Source organism: Geotrypetes seraphini, chromosome 2 (assembly GCF_902459505.1).
Source record: "Geotrypetes seraphini chromosome 2, aGeoSer1.1, whole genome shotgun sequence".
NCBI classification, from domain to species: domain Eukaryota; kingdom Metazoa; phylum Chordata; class Amphibia; order Gymnophiona; family Dermophiidae; genus Geotrypetes; species Geotrypetes seraphini.
In genome coordinates, this window is record NC_047085.1 from 77,201,215 (window position 1) to 77,222,151 (window position 20,937).

At 46.9% G+C, this 20,937-nt stretch overlaps 1 protein-coding gene across 1 annotated transcript in view; it reads right to left on the reverse strand.

Annotated features, from left to right (window-relative positions):
- Positions 1-20,937, reverse strand: part of CIBAR1 (CBY1 interacting BAR domain containing 1) — a 276,006-nt gene that overhangs the window by 227,068 nt on the left and 28,001 nt on the right. Inside the window, exon 2 of the mRNA XM_033934820.1 lies at positions 4,874-5,108. Within this exon, the coding sequence (XP_033790711.1) occupies positions 4,874-5,108 (235 nt within the window). The remainder of the gene's footprint in view (positions 1-4,873; positions 5,109-20,937) is intronic.

The window sequence follows — 20,937 nt, forward strand, 5'->3', positions numbered from 1 at the left end:
CAGACACCTAACCCCACCTAACCGCCCCAATTCTCTCACCAGCACTCATGGCATAGGCACCAGTTAAGAGAATCATGCCTTATCCCTTGCCACCAGCTGATCACCGCAAGAAAATCTCCCTGCCATGATCAGCTGAGCGGTCGTGGCAGGGAACCCCCTCCCCCTTGAAGTCAGTCAGCAGGAGGGATCCCCAACGCCATCCCCAGCCCCCCTCCGAATATCCGCAGCAGAAGGGCTGCCCACTCCCTCTTGCCACCACCCTCGAACCCCCCGACAAGGAAGATGCCCACTCCCACCTGCCGAAACTGCCAACGTCCCCTCCCCCCCTGACAAATCCCCTGACAGGAGGGATGCCCACTCCCTCCTGCTGCCACCCCCCCAGAACTTCCTTCACCCTAACCCGGCAACACCCCCAAGTCACAGTCCACGGGCTTCCCTTCACACCCAGAGATTACTAGAATGGTAACGTAGTATTGAGAGATACCCGAGGGAAAATTAAAGATAATTTTCACAGCAACCTGTGAATTACTGTCTGCCACAGCCCACTCACCCCTAGTCTCAAATTACTCTTATATTACTCCTAAATTACCCTTCACATTTCTCCAGCTGATCTTAACAAGGACAATCTGCAGAAACCTGAAACACCTAACCCCCAAACCCTCTCACCAGAACTGGAAACACCCTTCTCCCCACACCTGAAGAGATAATGAGAGAGGATCTGCTCTGCTGAGAATTCCCCCCCAAAAACAAACAAACACAAAAAAACAAAACAACCATCCATTGGAACATCTTGCCTGGTGGCATTCAAACTTGGGACAGGTAAACTTGGGTTTCAGTAGGTTATATTTTTGTAGTTCTCTTTTTTTAAAAAATAGTTTATTTTAATTTTCCAGAAACCATAACACAAATGAGCGATACAGCAATATATACAACCATACACATTCAATACAAAAAAATTCTGCCATATCAATAAAATATATGAAAAAAGTATTTAGGAAAAACAGTGTTTAAGAGAAAGTATGAAACCCACTAACAATTCTATGATATATTTTTATAAAATTTTTGTTTTAAGTGGGAGACCTCAGTGTGGACTGGTAAGTCAGGTAAGCGCAGAAGTGCTCAATGCTTCAACACTTATTTGAGCATACGCTCAATACAACACCAATCCACACTGAGGTCTCCCACACAAAACAAAAAATTTTATAAAAATATATCATAGGATTGTTAGTAGTGGCTTTCATACTTTCTCTTAAACACTATTTTCCCTAAAAACATTTTTCATATTGTATTTTGGGTGTTTTTCGAATGGGTTTTCTAGTTTGATATCAATAAAATAACCATATTGTCTCCCCCCAAACCCCCCCCTAAAAAAAAATCAATCCTAACCCCTCCAGTGAAAAAGAAGAAAGACTAGAGAGAAAAGGAGATAAAGCAATCTCCCCAGAAGGATCAACATCAACCCAAAAAACATAGAATCTTGATGGCAGATAAAGGCCAAATAGCCCATCTAGTCTGCCCATCCGCAGTAATTGTTATCTCTTTCTCTCTCTCTGAGAGATCCCACATGCCTATCCCAGGCCCTTTTGAATTCAGACAGAGTCTCTGTCTCCACCACCTCTTCTGGGAGACTGTTCCATACATCTATCACCCTTTCTGTAAAAAAATATTTCCTTAGATTACTCCAGAGCCTATCACCTCTTAGCTTCATCCTATGCCCTCTCATTGCAGTTTCCTTTCAAATGGAAGAGACTCGACTCATGCGCATTTACATCACGTAGGTATTTAAATATCTCTATCATATCTCCCCTCTCATGACTTTCTTCCAAAGTTTACAGGTTGAGATCTTTAAGTCTGTTCCCATACTCCTTATGATGAAGACCACATACCATTTTAGTAGCTTTCCTCTGGACTGACTCCATTCTTTTTATAGGTGCGGCCTCCAGAATTGTACACAATATTCTAAATGAGGTCTCACCAAAGTCTTATACAGGGGCATCAATACCTCCTTTTTCCTACTGGCCGTACCTCTCCTTATGCACCCTAGCATTCTTCTAGATTTCTCCATCACCTTTTCAACCTGTTTGGCCACCTTAAGATTATTACATACAATCACACCCAAGACCCGCTCTTCTGTCATGCACATAAGTTCTTCACCCCCTAAACTGTACCGTTCTTTTGGGTTTTTGCAGCTCAAATGCATGACCTTGCATTTCTTAACATTAAATTTTAGCTGCCAAATTTCTGACCATTCTTCAAGCTTTGCCAGGTTTTTCTTCATGTTATTCACCCCAGACGGGGTGATTGAGATGTGCATCCTAGGAATCTTCAGTTAAGTATCCTGGTAGCTCCTCACCAGAGTGTATGGAAATGTCTGAGTCAGACTCCTCAAAGTACTCCCTCGTAGGTGAAACCAGGGAGTGTGCGTCAAGGAGAGCATCAACTGTGCAGAGATGTGTGTCGAGGCGATGCAGGAGATAATTCATCAAGCGGGCCCATGTCAACATCGAGAAGGAATGCGCGACCTTGTCCTTGATCTACATTTTGATGCATCCTTGGGCTGGGCTGAGACATACTTGGAAGTCTTTAAAGCCTGTGAAGTCTGTGTCTGCAGTAACCCCAAAAACTCTTGTCTGAGCATAGCCCAGATCTCCTCCTGGAGACAAGATGCCAGTACCAAAAGACACGATGGCATGGAAGCAGTCTGCAGAGACACCATCTGGATGGTGAACCATCATCTGGGAGTCAACGCTTACTATGCATCGATAAAGTCATTGCTTGGGAAGAGCAGTGTATGGCCAGGAAGAAAATAATATTTGTGCTTCTTAGCTTTCTTACACACTACATCTGTTGACACCTGAGGCATGTAAAGTCCTGGTGCTGCAAGAAGCCTGATGCTCAACGCTCCTAATGCAGTGTCAATGCAGTCAATGCCAATGTCAATATTGTGGTCATAGGAGGTTCAGCATCTAGTTCCAAATCCCCAGGCCATGCACGATGTTGACACAATATCAAAAAGCTTTTCAAATTCTAGTTTGAAGACTTTTAAGTGATTGCTTTTACATACTGAGACAGAGGAAACAGTTAATAGCCGCGATGTTGAGGGTCCAGGCACTCGACACACTAATTATGCAGATCAGAGCCTGAAATGGTCCAATTAAAAACCGAGAGCATTTCTTAAATCCACTTGGAACTGATTTTGACATGGAGGGGAAAATGGCAGACTCGAAGTCAAAGGACTCAATGGCCCAGGAAGCTTGAGTGAAAAAGAATCTGAAAACAATTGATGATTCTAGGGAGAAAAAAAGGGTTTGAAGTGGCCCGAAGGTCAAAAACTAAAAAGTTGACTAAAGTAAACCAAAATCACTAGGAATATAGGAAAATGCTAAAAATAAAAGTATGAGAATGAAAAATAAAGAGAGAAGGCACCAACCCCCTCCTCCCCAAATAAAGTGATGTGCTGAAGAAAACAAACACTAAAAAACACAGCTTCTGAGCTCCATAGAAAATTATAGGAAAGCACTGGCATGCAAGTGATACAGGCACTGCCTTAAAATATGTAGAGTGACAGTGCACTTGGTAATGTCTGTACCGGATTCTGTAGATGATGTCACCTACACATCTAATATAATAAAATGCTAGGCCGCGCATGCGCACTCAAGTCGTGTTCCCTGATCCGTCGCGGAAGCACGACTGCGCATGTGCGCCCCTGGCTCTCACTGTGCACTATGCTCAAGCCACCGCCACGAACCTCACCAGGATCGAGAGAGGAGCTGCGGCGGGGGCTTGAGCATAAGCACCATTGTTGTCCCCCTACCTAGCCGCGAGCCTGCGGCGGCCTTCCTCACCCGGCTCTCACGGCTGGCGGCCGGCGAACCCTAATGCTGACATTGAATCCAAGTAAACAACCGGGGCTGCCTAAAGAAACAAAGTTTCACGGTGTTGGCCCGCCAAACAATTCCTGCCGTTGCCGAAATTTGCCCCACCGTTCCTTCCCTTCCTCCATCAGGTACAGTTCAGCTCCGCCTATGTTAAAAGGAGCTGCTTTGAAATTGGAGCCCTGCCGCCACCGTAACACGTTCCCTCTGCCGCGGTCCCATATGTCAGAGAAGGGGCGGGACCAAGGCAGAGGGGAAAGTGCTACGGCAGTGGCAGGGCTCCGATTTCGACGCGGCTCCTTTTAACATTGGTGGAGCTGCACTGCACCTGATGGAGGGAGGGAAGGAAAGGTGGTTGTGCGCTGTTGAGCCCCTCTTTGCCCTCAGACCCTCTCCTAACTGCTCCCTCCTGTCTCAGACCACTGTGGGGAGGTGCCTGTCTTCAGCTGCAGGGATGGAGGGAGGGAAGAAGAAAGAAGGGGCCTTGGCAAGCGAGTTATCAAAAGCCAACCATAGCCTGGGACCCCTACATGGTATGAATAATGACCAGACAACAAAAGGTAAGAAAAATAATTTTATTTTCTGTTTTGTGATTACAATATGTCAGATTTGAAATGTGTTTTGAGGGAGGCTGCCACCGTTTGGCTTTGGACAGAGGGGTACCATTTTCGTGGGAGCCGGCCTTCGGAGAGGCTTGGGACGCAGGGACGGATGCGGGAGGGGCTGCTGCTGCGAAGGGCTTTGGTGGGGGAGCCAGCCAGACCGCGAGTGTGGGGCCGTTGTAAGCGCGGATTGGTCAAGGAGCCGCCGCTGCCGAGGCTTTGAAATTGCTCTCCCACCGTCACTCCCTCCCGCCCCGGCTTTGCCTCTGCCCCTGCACAGGTTCAAAAGCAGGAGAGGCGGTCATCTAGCACTCGTTAATCTAACGGGCTTAAACACTAGTGAGAATATAATGCCTGAGAAATAATATTACTCTCCACTGTTTTTCTAACTCGTACCTCTGCTTGGCGATAGTCCTGAAGTTTGGCAAGTTCCTCAGCAAAGCTTTTCAACCCATATTTCATGTTTGGCGTTTCTGTATCTGCAAATAAATTGATTTCTCTTACAAGAAGGTCCGCCTTATCTCGTAATCTGGCAGTTTTCCGTACATATGCAGCAAATATTTGGCACATTTCACCAAAATGTTTTTCCACATTTGTGATAGCATCTTGTATTTGTCTGGTTTGAATGTCTCTAAAAAAGAAACAAAAAATAACTTTTAAAAAAGCATATTTCAAGTTCATATTAGATACAGATAAACCAACTCCAGCAATTAAACTATAATACTAACCTAGGGTCTGATACACAAGAAGAGATTAGGTTCAACTTCTTACCTTGTAATATCTTTTCCAGTAAATAGAGTTGGTATGCCAAACCATAGTTATCCATCTCTGCTTTCGAGCATATTGCAGAAGATGTCAATCACAGCTTTTCAACCTTTGGCATACCAAACATTTGTTAGAATTCCTGATCCATGGATTACAGTTTAGTCATGGTTTTAGCCACCTTCAGAAGTCTCCCCAGGCTCTGTAACTATGATCCTCAAATCATGGGAAAGATGTGGGTTGAACCTAGACTCTGCTCAAAAGAGAACACTGGATTTGAGAAGGGTCTGTTTTTAGCTCTCGAAAGGACTTGATAATGACCTCCAGCAATGCCAAGGACTTAAAGAGACAGTGAACGGAAATATCCTCTCCCTGGTCTATGACCAATATGGCCTCCTAGTCCTCCATAAGAGAGGCTGCCTCTCCCACCAGGGAAGGCTCACTTTGGAACAAAAAAGGGATTAAATCTGATCACTTGTCCTCTGAGTCCCTCTCCAAGGGACCATCAGAGTCCAAAATAGCCTCCACTCTCAAGGAATAAGTGCTCTGAGCATCCAGAGGGGCCTGTCCACTTGCCAGCGGACCTATCAGGTGGAGTTTTGCCTTGTGCATAATAAGCCTGCTACAGGAGATTAATGAACTCTAGGGCAAAGACCTGAGTGGGTAACTCTCCATGCTCCATAGGGTGGAGCAAACACCTTTTCTAGGGCTGCAAAGAATCTACGTGCTTTCAGTGTGCAGGGCCACTGTCTCAGGGCTCCAGAAGGTGTTTCTTTCCATTCTCTCCCCCCCTCCCCCCCCGGGACCATCTGCCTTTCTCCAGCTCTAGAGGACTGCAGAGGGGCTAAATTCAATGTTCCCACCCCCTCTATCCTGTGCTGCGAAGTACGTGGTGCAATGGTGCTCTTCAGCCAACCATCTGTCACAAATGAGGCAAGAAATAGAGGTACTAGGGTCCTAGAACTCCATCCTCAACAGTTTTGAGGCAAAATGAAGGGTTTTGGAGAAATTGTAGAACTTAGAAAAAAATTGGGAAATCCAAGATGGCTACCAAGATAGCGTTTTGGCGCCAAAAAACAGCTTCAAAACGCTTCAGGGCTGACTAAAATCCTACTTTGTGAATTTCTTTGTTGGAGGGGAACTTAACTGCAGAAACAGCCAAAACACACTTAAGACTCCCCCCCCCATCCCTGCTGATTTTCCACACAGGTCAGTGGTCTTCATTAATTTTTAAGCGAAGACCATTTTGGATCCAAAAGGGTTGAAGGAGAGCCAACAAATATCTTCCTGCTTTAGAGCCATAATGCCAATAGTGTTTTTCGACATTCATTCCTACCAGAACACCTGGCCCTGGTCACACAGTGAACCCTATGCAAATACAGGACCACAAACTCAGGGGAAGATTCTCAATGTTTGTGTTAAAATTCGATGAGTTGCTGTCACATCTGCTACTGTAATGATTTTAAAAAGACGAGCTGTTCTTTAAAAAACGTACATGCAAATGAGGTTCGCAGAGTTGTGGAGGGTCACTAAATTTGCATGTACTGATCACTGGTGATAGACAGCAACTGACACATGCGCAGAATAAACCCACAAATAAAAATTTTATTTTTTTTTTTAAAGACCTCAAATCAAAAACTGCAAGAGGGATGTCTTCTAAGTTAGAGATAATGGAGAATCTTTATAAAGCGAGGAACCTCTGCTTGGTTAACTTCCCAGTAACCCATCTGCTTTCTCCAGAAATATTGTAAAAACAATTTTTCAAGGAGATACTGGGCTTACCCAATGCAGAGACTTTCTCTATTAATAATCTTCTATATATATATAAAATTGGAAGTATGTATGTGTGTATGTATGTATGTATGTGCCACGATCACGCAAAAACGGCTTGACCGATTTGAACGAAACTTGGTATGCAGATCCCTCACTACCTGGGATGATATGTTCTGGGGGTCTCGCGGCCCATCTGCACACGTGGGCGGAGCTACAAACATAAAATCAGATTTCACCCATTCATGTCAATGGAAAAAATGTAAAAAGCTGCCATTCTCACAGTAATTCACAAACGGCTTGACCGCTTTGAACGAAACTTGGTATGCAGATCCCTCACTACCTGGGGTGATATGTTCTGGGGGGTCTCGTGGCCCACCTGCACACGTGGGCGGAGCTACAAACAGAAAATCAGATTTCACCCATTCATGTCAATGGAAAAAATGTAAAAAGCTGCCATTCTCACAGTAATTCAAAAACGGCTTGACCTATTTGAACAAAACTTGGTATGCTGATCCCTCACTACCTGGGGTGATATGTTCTGGGGGTCTTGCGGCCCACCTGCACACGTGGGCGGAGCTACAAACAGAAAATCTGATTTCACCCATTCATGTCAATGGATAAAATGTAAAAAGCTGCCATTCTCACAGTAATTCAAAACCGGCTTGACCGATTTTAACGAAACTTGGTATGCAGATCCCTCACTACCTGGGGTGATATGTTCTGGGGGTCTCGCGGCCCAACTGCACACGTAGGCGGAGCTACAAACAGAACATCAGATTTCACCCATTCATGTCAATGGAAAAAATGTAAAAAGCTGCCATTCTCACAGTAATTCAAAAACGGCTTGACCGATTTGAACGAAACTTGGTATGCAGATCCCTCACTACCTGGGGTGATATGTTCTGGGGGTCTTGCGGCCCTCCTGCACACGTGGGCGGAGCTACAAACATAAAATCATATTTCACCCATTCATGTCAATGGAAAACATGTAAAAAGCTGCCATTCTCACTGTAATTCAAATACGGCTTGACCGATTTGAACGAAACTTGGTATGCAGCTCCCTCACTACCTGGGGTGATATGTTCTGGGGGTCTCTCGGCCCACAACTCTATGTTGCTTGCTCAGAGGTGGGTTCCCCCATCAATTTATATGTTCTTGCTCCTGGAGGTGAAACTAAAAATTTTGTTTATAATCACGTTTTGCGTTAGTTGTATTGTATTCATTTTGTCAAATATTTCACATTATAATTTGAATATTGTACTTTTTATTAAGCTGTAAAACAATAATTTCATTCACCACTATAAAGTATCTTTATTTGAATCCATTTACAGTGTTATTGCTATAATTAAATACCCGTGCAACGCCGGGCCATCAGCTAGTCCTCTATAATAAAACCCTAAGCGCGCATGCGCACTTAGGGTTCTCTGACAGCTGACGCCGTGCTGTGTCCCTCAGCACCGAATTCCATTTTGGAACACGGAGGCAGGGAACACGCCGGCGACTCTCCCCTCCCGCCCTCACTTACCAACCGCTGCCGAAGGTGCTGCTCCTCTTCAAAGCAGCCTGCTAAGGATTGCGGCCGGCTGTAGGGAACCTCGCAGGCCACTCTGCACCTCGATAGCAAGTTCCCTCTGACGTACGTGATCGTGTCAGAAGGAACGTGCTACCGAAGTGCAGAGTGGCCTGCGAGGTTTGCTACAGCCATCCGCGATCCTCAGCTGGCTGCTTAGAAGAGGAGCATCAGCAGTTCAAAGACATCAGGAAGCTGGCTGCAGGGGGAGCAGGGAAGAGGGACAGGGGGAGCAGGTAAGGAGTGCTGCTGGACAGGGGGAGCAGGGAAGAGTTGCTGCTGGACAGGGGGGAGGTAAAACCAAGAAGAAGGGCTACTGCTGGACAGAAAGAAAGACAGACACACACTTCTATCTAGCACCCATTAATGTAACGGGCTTAAAGACTAGTTACTATTATATTCCTCAGAAAAAACTTGAATCTAACCAGGATGTTGACCAATTGGTATCAAGTGGAATAAACTTGACAGAATTTTTATATAGTCAAGATATGATCCAGACTCGGTCCACTCTGGTAATAACCTGCATGAGTGAGATGGATAAGATATTACTAATGAAATTATACGTTAAAAATAGATTGACAAAATTTTGTGGAGATTTGGTTAGAATTTTTCCTGATGTCTCCAGAGCCACCCAACTCAAAAGAAAAGAATTTTTGAAATTAAGGGCTCCTTAACGCGCGGAATAGCGTGCGCTAGATCTTAACACCAGCATTGAGCTGGCGTTAATTCTAGCCACGTAGCGCGCAGTAATTTCCTGCGTGTGCTAAAAACACTAGCGCACCTTAGTAAAAGGAGCCCTAAAACTTAGGTTGATTGCTCTGGAGGCATCTTTTTACTTAAAATTCCCTTGAAAATGTTTAAATTGCAGGATATGGAATTTGTGTTCTGGGATCCAACACAGTTACAACAATTTCTGCTGGCTAAAGAAATGAAATAATTACTGTTTACCTATATTAGATCTTAGAGGAATAAATGTAATTCAGCCCTAGATATTATTGAGTGAATCTGGGTCCATTTAATGCACTGGAATTCTGTTCAATTGTTTACTTATAGTAGATATATATTTTCCTTAAATTTAGTGTGGCACTTCATTGATGTGGGCTTGAAAAAGAATTTTGAAATGTGTTTTCCTTTATGTTATTGTATAAATTGCCTTTTTCTTTATTCATTATGTATGTAATGTAATGATTGAAAAACTTATAAATAAATAAAAAATAAAAGAAATGTGAAAAGAATCAAGGAAAACTTATAACACAACAAAAAAACAGAAGTGATGTCTATTAAACAATAGGAAAAAACATGACCTTTTGATATAAACTTTGGGTCTGTTTTACAAAGCTGTGCTTGCAGCTGCTGCGTGGTATCGGCCCCGAAGCCCATAGAGATTTAAAGGGCTTTGGGGCTGTTGCCGCACAGCAGCCGCTAGCGTGGCTTTGTGAAACAGGCAGTTAGTTTCTTGCAATTGTGATACTTTTACATGTTTATGCTTGCATGCAATAAATAACACATCACAACTAACATCCTTTTTGAGGAGTCATTTATAAAAAAAATAAATAAAAAAAATGGCAAAGCAAGATGTATCATAAGCTAAAAGCATGGTAAGCACAAGCTTAGCTGCACTGTAAAATATCACATCTCAAGCTCATTTGTGTTACACAATAGGCGCCAAGGATGGCTCTGTATAATATAATGGTGTATCCACTCATGCAAATGATGCATGTCTTTGGAACTGTGACCAGAGCAAGGCTGAGTACAAGATGAAATAGAACATCCTTTTTGCTACAAAAGTCACCCTTTCTAATGACAAAAAAGAAAGAAATTTTTTTTTTTTAAAAAACCTACACAACAGAGATATTAGCACCCCAAAATTTATGAAAATTTGCTTAAAAAAGTGACGTCACACCTTTATGTGATTACCGTATTTTTCGCTCCATACGACGCACCCTTATTTCCACCCACTTTTTTTTTTTGGGGGGGGGGGAAAGTGTGTCTTATGGAGCGAAAAAGCAGTTACATAAGAACATAAAAGAGTTGCCTCCGCCGGGTCAGACCAGAGGTCCATCGCACCCAGCAGCCAGCACCCGTGGCGGCCCATCAGGTCCATGACCTGTTAAGGGTCCCTGTCTTTCCTATCTCTGTGTCTATCTGTCCCTGCCTTTCCTATACCTATCTCTATGTCTATCTGTACCCCTCAATCCCCTTATCCTGTAGGTATTTATCCAAACCTTCTTTGAACTAGAGAGTTGCGCGGGGACAGAAATCCCACCCGTCCCCGCCAAAGTCCCACCCGTCCCCACCCGTCTCCGTGAGGAATCCCTCCGTCCCCGCGAGGAATCCCCTCCGTCCCCGCCCGTCCCCATGAGGAATCCCCTCCGTCCCCGCCCGTCCCCATGAGGAATCCCCTCCGTCCCCGCCCGTCCCCATAAACTTCAGAAATAGTTATTTCATTTAATTATGCTACTGAATTAAAGGCTCTGGTAGAAACCCATTTACAAATAATCAAAAAGACTTTATTAATTTGGAAATATTAATTGGGAAGAATACATACTTTGTAAACGGGTTTCTACCAGAGCCTCTTGTTTATAAATTTTTATCAACACAACTAATATACTACTTTATCCTGAAGCAAAAAAAAGAAATAGAATTCTTTTCCTACCTTTGTTGCCTGGTTTCTGCTTTCCTCATGTTCTCATTCAGTTCCTTCCATCCACTGTCTCTCTTCCTTCTGCGTCTTCTATTTGCTCTGTTACTGTGCCTCTCCCTTTCTCCCCCCTTCCAAATTGGTCTGGCACCCATCTTCTTCCCTCCGCTCCCCCCATAGTCTGGTATCTCTGTCTTCTTCCCTGCCAGCGTCTTCTCCCCACTCTCTCTTCCCCATTTCCTTTCAGCGTCCTTCTCCCCCCCATCTTCCCCATGTCCTGTCAGCATCCTTCTCCACCCACCCCCATCTTCCCCATGCCCTGTCAGCGTCCTTCTCCCCCTTCTGTCTTCCACATGTGCTTTCAGTGTCCTCCTCCCCCCTCTGTCTTCCCCATGGCCTTTCAGCGTCCTTCTCCACCCACCCCCCCGTCTTCCCCATGTCCTTTCAACGTCCTTCTCCACCCCTTTGTCTTCCCCATGTGCTTTCAGCGTCCTTCTCCCCCCACCCCCATCTTCCCCATGCCCTGTCAGCGTCCTTCTCCCCCTTCTGTCTTCCACAAGTGCTTTCAGTGTCCTTCCCCCCCCCCCGTCTTCCCCATGGCCTTTCAGCGTCCTTCTCCACCCCTTTGTCTTCCCCAGTGCTTTCAGCGTCCTTCTCCCCCCTCCTTCTCTCCCCGCCCCGGGTGCAGCACAGCCGGCCAGGTCCCCTTACTTTTGTGGCGCTTCCCCGACAGACCGACCGACAACAGTCCCGGTCTGACAAACCTCCCTGCCCTTAACCGCGAATCTAAATTTCCTTCTTACAGCTGCTGTAAGAAGGTAATTTAGATTTGCGGTTAAGTGCTGTTGTCGGACCGGGGCTGTTGTCGGTCGGTCTGGGAAGCACCACAAAAGTAAGGGGACCTGGCCGGCTGTGCTGCACGGGGGCGGACCGCCCCCCTCCATTGGTAGCCTTTCGAGCCGCGAGGCTACTCTACTCTCCTTCTCCTTATCTGCCCTGCCTGCAGCACAGAGCCGAACGGAAGTCTTCCCGACGTCAGCGCTGACATCGGAGGGAGGGAGGGCTTTGTTTAAGCCCTCCCTCCCCTCCGATGTCAGTGCTGACATCGGGAAGACTTCCGTTCGACTCTGTGCTGCAAGCAGAGCAAGTAGGGAGAAAAGCCGTGCGACTTAGTACATCCAGCCCCGCAGGAACCCCGCGACCCTCGGAGGCGTCCCCACGGGATCCCCGCGACCCTAGGGGGCATCCCCACGGGATTCCCGCGACCCTAGGGGGCGTCCCCACGGGATCCCCGTGACCCGAAGGGGGAACCCGCGGGATGCCCGCGGGTCCCGCGGGATTCCCGTCGCCCCCGTTCCCGTGCAGCTCTCTACTTTGAACCTCTGTAGCGTGCCCTAACCTACCACAGCCTCCCGGAGCGCGTTCCATGTGTCCACCACCCTCTGAGTAAAGAAGAACTTCCTAGCATTTGTTCTAAACCTGTCCCCTTTCAATTTCTCCAAGTGCCCCCTTGTATTTATGGCTCCCCTCAATCTGAAGAATCTGTCCCTGTCTACCTTCTCTATGCCTTTCAAGATTTTGAAGGTTTCTATCATGTCTCCTCCAAGTCTCCGCTTTTCCAGGGAGAAAAGCCCCAGCTTATCTAACCTATCAGTGTATGAAAGATCCATACCTCTTACCAATTTAGTTGCTCTTCTCTGGACTCCCTCAAGTATTGCCATGTCTTTCTTGAGCTACGGTGACCAGTACTGGATACAGTACTCCAGATGGGGGCGCACCACTGCACGATACAGTGGCATGATGACTTCCTTCGTCCTGGTCGTGATACCCTTTTTGATGATACCCAACATTCTGTTTGCTTTCTTTGAGGCTGTCGCACATTGTGCCGATGCCTTCAGTGTTGTATCCACCAACACACCCAGGTCTCTTTCAAGGTTACTTACCCCTAGCAATGATCCCCCCATTTTGTAGCTGAACATCGGGTTCTTTTTCCCTACATGCATGACCTTGCATTTCTCTACGTTAAAGCTCATTTGCCACTTTTTTGCCCATTTTTCCAGATTCGTTGGGTCCCTTTGGAGGTCCTCACAGTCTTCTGTGGTTCTAACCCTGCTGCAAAGTTTGGTGTCATCTGCAAGTGTTATCCAGGTGTTATCCAGGGACAGCAGGCAGCTATTCTCACATATGGGTGATGTCATCGACGGAGCCAGGATTCGGACGCCTCGCAAGCAGACTTGCTTGAAGAAACTCGAAGTTTCGAGTCGCCCACACCGCGCATGCGCCTTCCCGCCCAGCACAGGGCACGTCTCCTCAGTTTAGATAGCTAGCAGAGAAGCCAACCAGGGGAGGTGGGTGGGTTGTGAGAATAGCTGCCTGCTTTCCCTGGATAACACCTGTTACGGTAAGTAACTGTGCGTTATCCTAGGTCAAGCAGGCAGTTATTCTCACATATGGGTGACCTCCAAACTAACCAGAATGGGATGGTGGGAGTGTTGGCAATTTAGGAGAATAAAGTTTGTAATACTATTTTGTCAAACTCTCCATCCCGTCTGGAGAAAGTATCCAGACAATAGTGAGAAGTGAAAGTATGAACCGAGGACCAAATAGCAGCCTTACAAATTTCCTCAATAGGTGTAGATCTGAGGAAAGCTACTGAAGCTGCCATGGCTCTGACTTTATGGGCTGTGACTTTACTGTGAAAAGGTAATCCAGCCTGGGCATAGCAGAATTAGATACAAGCCGCCATCCAGTTGGACATGGCATGCTTAGTAATAGGATGTCCCAACTTATTTGGATCGAAGGAGACAAAAAGTTGAGGAGCAGTTCTGTGTGGTTTGGTGCGTTCCAAATAGAAGGCCAAAGCACGTTTACAGTCCAGCGTATGAAGAGCTGATTCTCCAGGATGAGAATGAGGCGTTGGAAAAAAACAGTGGAAGTACGATGGATTGGTTGAGATGAAATTCCGAGACCACTTTAGGTAGGAATTTAGGATGAGTACGAAGAACCACCTTGTCATGATGGAACACAGTGAATGGTAACTAAAGCTTGCAGTTCACTGACTCTTCGAACGGATGTGAGGGCTATGAGAAACACCACTTTCCAAGTGAGATACTTCAGATGAGCCTTATTAATTGGTTCAAATGGAGGCTTCATGAGTTGAGTAAGGACAACATTAAGGACCCAAACCACAGGAGGCGGTTTGAGAGGAGGTTTAACATTGAAGAGGCCTTTCATGAATTTGGAAACCACTGGATGAGCAGAGAGGGGTTTCCCTTCAATAGGCTGATGGAAAGCCGCAATTGCACTGAGATGGACTCGGATAGATGTAGACTTGAGTCCAGAATTGGATAAGTGCAACAGGTAGTCCAAAACAGAAGATACGGAGGAATGCTGAGAATCCTTATGATGAGAAAAACACCTAGAAAAGCTAGTCCACTTTTGATGATAGCATTGTCTAGTGGCAGGCTTCCTAGAAGCTTCTAAAACATCTCTTACAGATTGAGAAAACTGAAGAGGAGTTACGTTGAAAGGTACCAAGCTGTCAGGTGTAGAGCCTGCAGGTTGGGATGAAGCAGAGATCCTTAACTCTATGTAAGCAGAGAAGGAAAAACTGGTAGATGGTATGGCTCCCTGCTGCTGATTTGAAGTAGAAGGGAGTACCAAGGTTGTCTTGGCCACCGAGGAGTGATTAGAATCATGGTGGCATGATCGTTCTTCAACTTGACCAGAGTCTTGAGAATGAGAGGAAAAGGAGGGAATGCGTAGAGGATGAGATTCGTCCATTCAGAAGAAAAGCATCTGCCTCGAGGCGGTGAGGAGAGTATATCCTGGAGCAGAACTGAGGCAGTTTGAAGTTGTGGGGAGCCGCAAAGAGGTCTATCTGAGGGGTTCCCCACTGTGAAAAAATGTGATGAAGAGGCGAGGAATGGAGAGTCCATTCGTGAGGTTGCAGAAGACGACTCAAGTTGTCTGCCAAGCAATTCTTCGCCCCTTGAATATAGACAGCTTTGAGGAAGGTGTTGTGGCGGATTGCCCAGTCCTACACCTTCAGAGCTTCTTGACAAAGGGAGGCAGATCCCGTCCCTCCCTTTTTTGACATAATACATGGCGACTTGGTTGTCCGTCCAGAGGAGGACTACCTGGTCGTGAAGAAGATGTTGAAAAGCGTTGAGAGCCTTGAAAATCGCTCTGAGTTCCAACAAATTGATGTGGCATTGACGAACCGTACTGGTCCAGTGGCCTTGAGTACGGAGACCATTGAAATGAACGCCCCAAGCGTAGGTCGAAGAATCTGTCGTGAGGACCTTTTGAAGAGGGGGCATTTGAAAAAGTAAGCCTCTGGAAAGATTGGAAGAGAGCATCCACCAACGGAGAGACTTCTTCAAGGAAGGAGTGACTGAAATGTGTCGAGAAGGAGGGTCGCAAACTTGCGTCCATTGAGATGCCAGGGTCCACTGAGAAATTCTGAGGTGAAGTCTGGCAAAAGGAGTCACGTGTACTGTGGAGGCCATGTGACCCAGAAGTACCATCATGTGTCTCGCTGAGATGGAAGAGCGGGAAGACACTGTGTGACAGAGTTGTAGAAGAGCCTCCATACGTTATTGTGGAAGGAGTGCTCTGAGTTGGACAGTGTCCGGAACAGCTACAATGAATTGTAGATTCTGTGTGGGCTGAAATTGAGATTTGGGAAAGTTGACTTCGAATCCCAAACTTTGTAGGAACCAGGTAGTCCGTTGGGTCGCTACAATAACCCCTTGAGATGTGGAATCTTTGATGAGCCAGTCGTCGAGGTAGGGAAATACCTGAAGACTATGATTCCTTAGAGCTGCTGCTACCACTACCAGGCACTTGATGAACACTCTGGGAGACGAGGCCAGGCCGAAGGGTAGTACTCTGTATTGAAAATGTAGATTCCCCACCCGAAATCTGAGATATTGACGGGAGGCCGGATGAATGGGGATATGAGTGTAGGCCTCCTTGAGATCCAGAGAGCATAATCAGTCGTTCTGCTCGAGAAGGGGATAAAGAGATGCCAGGGACAACATTCAAAACTTTTCTTTGACTAAAAATTTGTTGAGAGCCCTGAGATCCAGAATGGGTTGCAGATCGCCCTTCTTCTTCGGAACAAGGACGTAACGGGAGTAAAAACCCCTGTTCTGCTGTTCCAAGGGAACTGGTTCGATGGCATGGAGAAAAAGCAGAGCTTGAGCTTCCTGAAGAAGGGCGGTCTGGGATGGATTGGAAGGATACTCTTTTGGAGGAAGCTCTGGTGGAACCTGAGTGAAATGAACTAAACTAAACTAAACCTTAAGTTTGTATACCCCATCATCTCCACAGAAGTAGAGCTCGGCAAGGTTTACAGGAGTTGGTATAGAAAGGAACTACAATGAAAAGTAAAAGGACTTAGAAAGAGAAGTTTAGAGGGACTTCGTATATCGATGAGGGAGGGGTCATTGCATTCTAGAGAAAAGCCAAGTTTTCAAACTAAACTAAACTAAACTAAACCTTAGGTTTCTATACCGCACCATCTCCATGGTCGTGGAGCTCGGCACGGTTTACAGGGGTTGTAATAAGAAAGGAACTCCAGGGAAAGGGTTAGATGTAGATCGGAGGGGAGAAGAATGTTAGAGAGCAAGGATGTCAGAGAGGGGAGAAGTTAGATTTTAGAGAAAAGCCAGGTTTTCAGGTGTTTGCGGAAGGGTTGGAGAGCACTCAGGTTCCGAAGGGGAGAGGTGAGGTTATTCCAGAGCTCGGTGAATCTGAAGAGGAGGGAAGTCCTCAGTTTTCCTGGGTGGGAAATGCCTTTTAGTGAGGGGAAGGATAGTTTCGATTTTTGGGACGGTCTGGGGGTACTAAGATTCGAGGAGTTCCAGGAAAGAGGAATTAATGGAGGAAGGATGCCGTGGAGGATCTTGAAGGTTAGGTTGATGCATTTGAAATGGACTCTGGAAGTTATTGGAAGCCAGTGAAGCTTGGAAAGGAGTGGTGTGACGTGATCGAATTTACTTTTAGAAAAGATAAGCTTGGCCGCGGCATTTTGGATCCGCTGGAGTATGTGGAGGTTTTTCTTCGTTAGGCATAAGAAGATGAAATTGCAATAGTCCAGCCTGGAGAGGATGATGGATTGGACGAGCACTGCAAAATGATTTTGATGGAAACAGGATCTTACTGACCTCAGCATGTGAAGGCTGAAATAGCATTTTTTTACCAGGGAGTTGAGGTGGTCGTTGAAGGACAGTGTAGAATCAATGATGACGCCCAGGACCTTACTGGAGAATTCAAGCTGCAGAGAGGAGCCGGAAGGCAGTGGGATTGAGGGGGGTAATTGAGATAATTTTGGGCCTAGCCAAAGTAGTTTTGTCTTGGATTCGTTCAATTTCATTTGGACGGAGTGGGCCCAAGATTGGAGGCTTGTGATACAGGAGGATATGTTCGATGGGAGATCGGTGAGGTTCGAGTCGGTCTCGAGAAGGACAAGGATGTCATCAGCATAGGTGTAAATTGTTTCAAGGGGGGATAGGTAGAGGAGTTTTAGGGAGGACATATAAATGTTGAAGAGGATAGGAGAAAGAGGTGAACCTTGCGGGACTCCACAGATTGGTGTCCAAGGGGAGGAAGAGGTACCATTCATGTTGACAATGTAGGAGCAGGAACGAAGGAATTTTGAGAACCATTCAAGGACAGTGGAGGTGATGCCAATTTCAGAGAGTTGGTAAAGTAAAATGTCGTGATGAACGACGTCGAAAGCGGCAGAGAGGTCAAATTGCAAGAGGACAGCGAACTTGTGCGGGAGTGAAGTTGTTGGACCTTGGAGATTAGGGAGGTCAGTAGGGATTCGGTGCTGTAATTGGGACGAAAGCCGTGTTGGTAGGGTAAGAGGATGGAGAATTTCTCTAGGTAGGATGAGAGTTGAGTCGATATGATGGATTCGAGCATCTTGGTTAGGAGAGGGATATTCGCTATTGGGCGATAGCTAGATGGAGAGGAAAGGTCAAGGTCGGGTTTTTTCAATAGAGGGGTTAGGGCGATGTGGCCCATTTCTGGGGAGAAAAGGCCCGAATGTAGAGCGGAGTTTAGGAGTTTAGTAATGGAAGAGATGGCTTGTATTTCCTCGTAGAGGTAGGAGGGGAAAGGGTCTAAAGAACAGTTGCAGGATTTCATTTTGAGACAGAGTTTGAGGATGGTGGAATCGGATACTTGGTCGAAGGCAGCCCAGAGTCTGTCGGCTGGGATAGCGCTGGAGGCCGATAGAGTAGGGTTGGGGTCAGTGAGCACCAGGGAGTTGTAGGAGACTGCAGGAGGGAAGGAGAAGCGTAGGGTAGTGACCTTATCATTGAAGAAATTTGCCAGGACATCGGCTGAGGGAGAGGAGGGGAAAGAGGTGGAGTCTTTTTTGGAGGTTAGAGAGCACCAGATTTTGAAAAGTGTGCTACTCTGATTATTGGATCTGGAGATTTGCTCGCCATAGAAGTTCTTTCTTGCTTTTTTTTAATGTAGAATTATAGTGCTTGATGCTGGCTCTCCAGGATTGTTTGTCTGTAGGGGAGTTGGATATTTTCCATTTGCGCTCCAGGGCTCGACATTTCTGCTTTAGTTCTCTATGATAAGGGAGGTACCAGGGGGCTTTGCGAGGGTAAGAGATGGATTTGGTGGAAAGGGGGGCGAGGGAGTGGTAGGTGGATTCGGAGAGGGCGGTCCATTTATGCCAGTTGGATTCGGGGTCTACAGGTTTAGGAGCGGAGGAGAGTTGATTGAGAAATTTTGTCCAGAACAGGTCGCTTGGAATTTTTTTGCGAAAGGTGACGAGGTTAGGGGAGAGGGGAGGAGCCCCGAGATGTGACATGAAAATGGGGATGGAGAAGGTCCCAAGGAAGTGGTCAGACCAGGGGACCTGTTCCCAGCGGGTGTCACCGACTGAGGTTTTGTAAGCGGTAAGATCAAGGAAAGTAATGAGGTCAAGAGTGTGACCCTTTTCATGGGATGGGGATGGTGAGGGGGGTGAGAAACCGAGAGAGGCGAGGAAGCTCTTCAGTTCTATCGTATCCTTGTTGGTATTGTCATCAAGGTGGAGATTGATGTCCCCGATGATCAAAAGCCTTTGAAATTTGAGGAAGGCATTTGATATGGTTTCGAGAACGAGATCAGCGGATTTGCTCCAGGGGGCAGGTGGGCGATAAAGAAGTAGGATTCCCAGTGGGTGAGGTTGGAGTTCGTCGTTGACCGAGGCCAACATGTATTCTAGGGAGGTGTGGCAGCTCTTTTCGATGAGCTGGACATCGAAGAAGGATTTGTAAATTAGTGCCAGGCCGCCTCCTATTCTGTTAGATCTGGGAGAGAACAGACCTTGGAAGCCGTGGGAGCAGAGTTCATTTTCTGTAAATGTGTCATCTTTCATGATCCAGGATTCTGTGATACATAGGAATCCCGGGTCAGAGTCCACAAGAAGGTCCTTCAGGATTTGAGTCTTATTGCAAGCGGATCTGGCATTGCAATAGAGTATTGGGACTGGAGTAAGCGAGTCAGAGGCAAGGTTAGGGAGGTTGGCGGGGGGAACGGGCTTTAAGGGTGTGTGGTTGACTCTTCAAGGATTTTTTTTGGAGGAATGGATTCTGGGGCGAAGTAGGGTGGGGATTCTGAGGCCAGGACAGAAGTTGAAATCAATTGAGGGGTCGGGTTAGGGGAAGGAGGTGTCAGGCAGGGGGTGGTGTAGGGAGAAGAGCAGAGCAGGAGGAGAAGGAGCCAGAAAGGCGGCTTCATGTTTTTGTTTTTTAAATTTTTGGGGAGAGCTTTATCGGGGGGAGAGCTAGGCAATATGCCTAGTCAGGCAGAGGGAGTATGGACAGGATGGAGGGAGGCTTCCTCCTTTCTCTGTTTAGAGATGACGCAGGGGGTAAAAAAGAAGCCTTGACAACAGGGAGAGCGGAGATGCCGGGGTTTCGGGACGGAGCAGGGCTCCCACGCGGCCTGAGATCGCCGGTTCAGTAGAGGCAGCTCCCGATGGCAGAGGAGCTGCTTTTAAGGGAGAGCAGAGTGGGAGGGGTTTCGGGGGCGGAGCAGGGCTCCCACGCGGCCCGAGATCGCCAGTTCAGTAGAGGCAGCTCCCGATGGCAGAGGAGCTGCTTTTAAAGGAGAGCAGAGTCGGAGGGGTTTCGGGGGCGGAGCAGGGCTCCCACGCGGCCCGAGATCGCCGGTTCAGTAGAGGCAGCTCCCGATGGCAGAGGAGCTGCTTTTAAGGGAGAGCAGAGTCGGAGGGGTTTCGGGGGCGGAGCAGGGATCCCACGCGGCCCGAGATCGCCGGTTCAGTAGAGGCAGCTCCCGATGGCAGAGGAGCTGCTTTTTTCAAATGTTTTAGAAAGAGTTGGAGGGAGGTCAGGCTCCGAAGCGGCATAGTTAAGCTATTCCAGAGTTCGTTGATCCTGAAGAAGAGGGAAGTCCCTAATTTTCCTGCATGGGAAATGCCTTTTAGAGAGGGGAAGGATAGTTTGAATTTTTAGTGGATCTGGTGGTGTTGGGATTAGAGGAGTTCCAGGATAGTGGAAAAAGGGGAGGCAGGATACCGTGTAGAGACTTGAAGGTTAGGCAGGCACATTTGTAGTGAACCCTAAGGATTACTGGGAGCCAGTGAAGCTTAGACAGAAGCGGGGAGACGTGGTCAAATTTGCTTTTTGCGAAGAATAGTTTAGAATCCCAGAGGTCGGATGTAATTATCGTCCA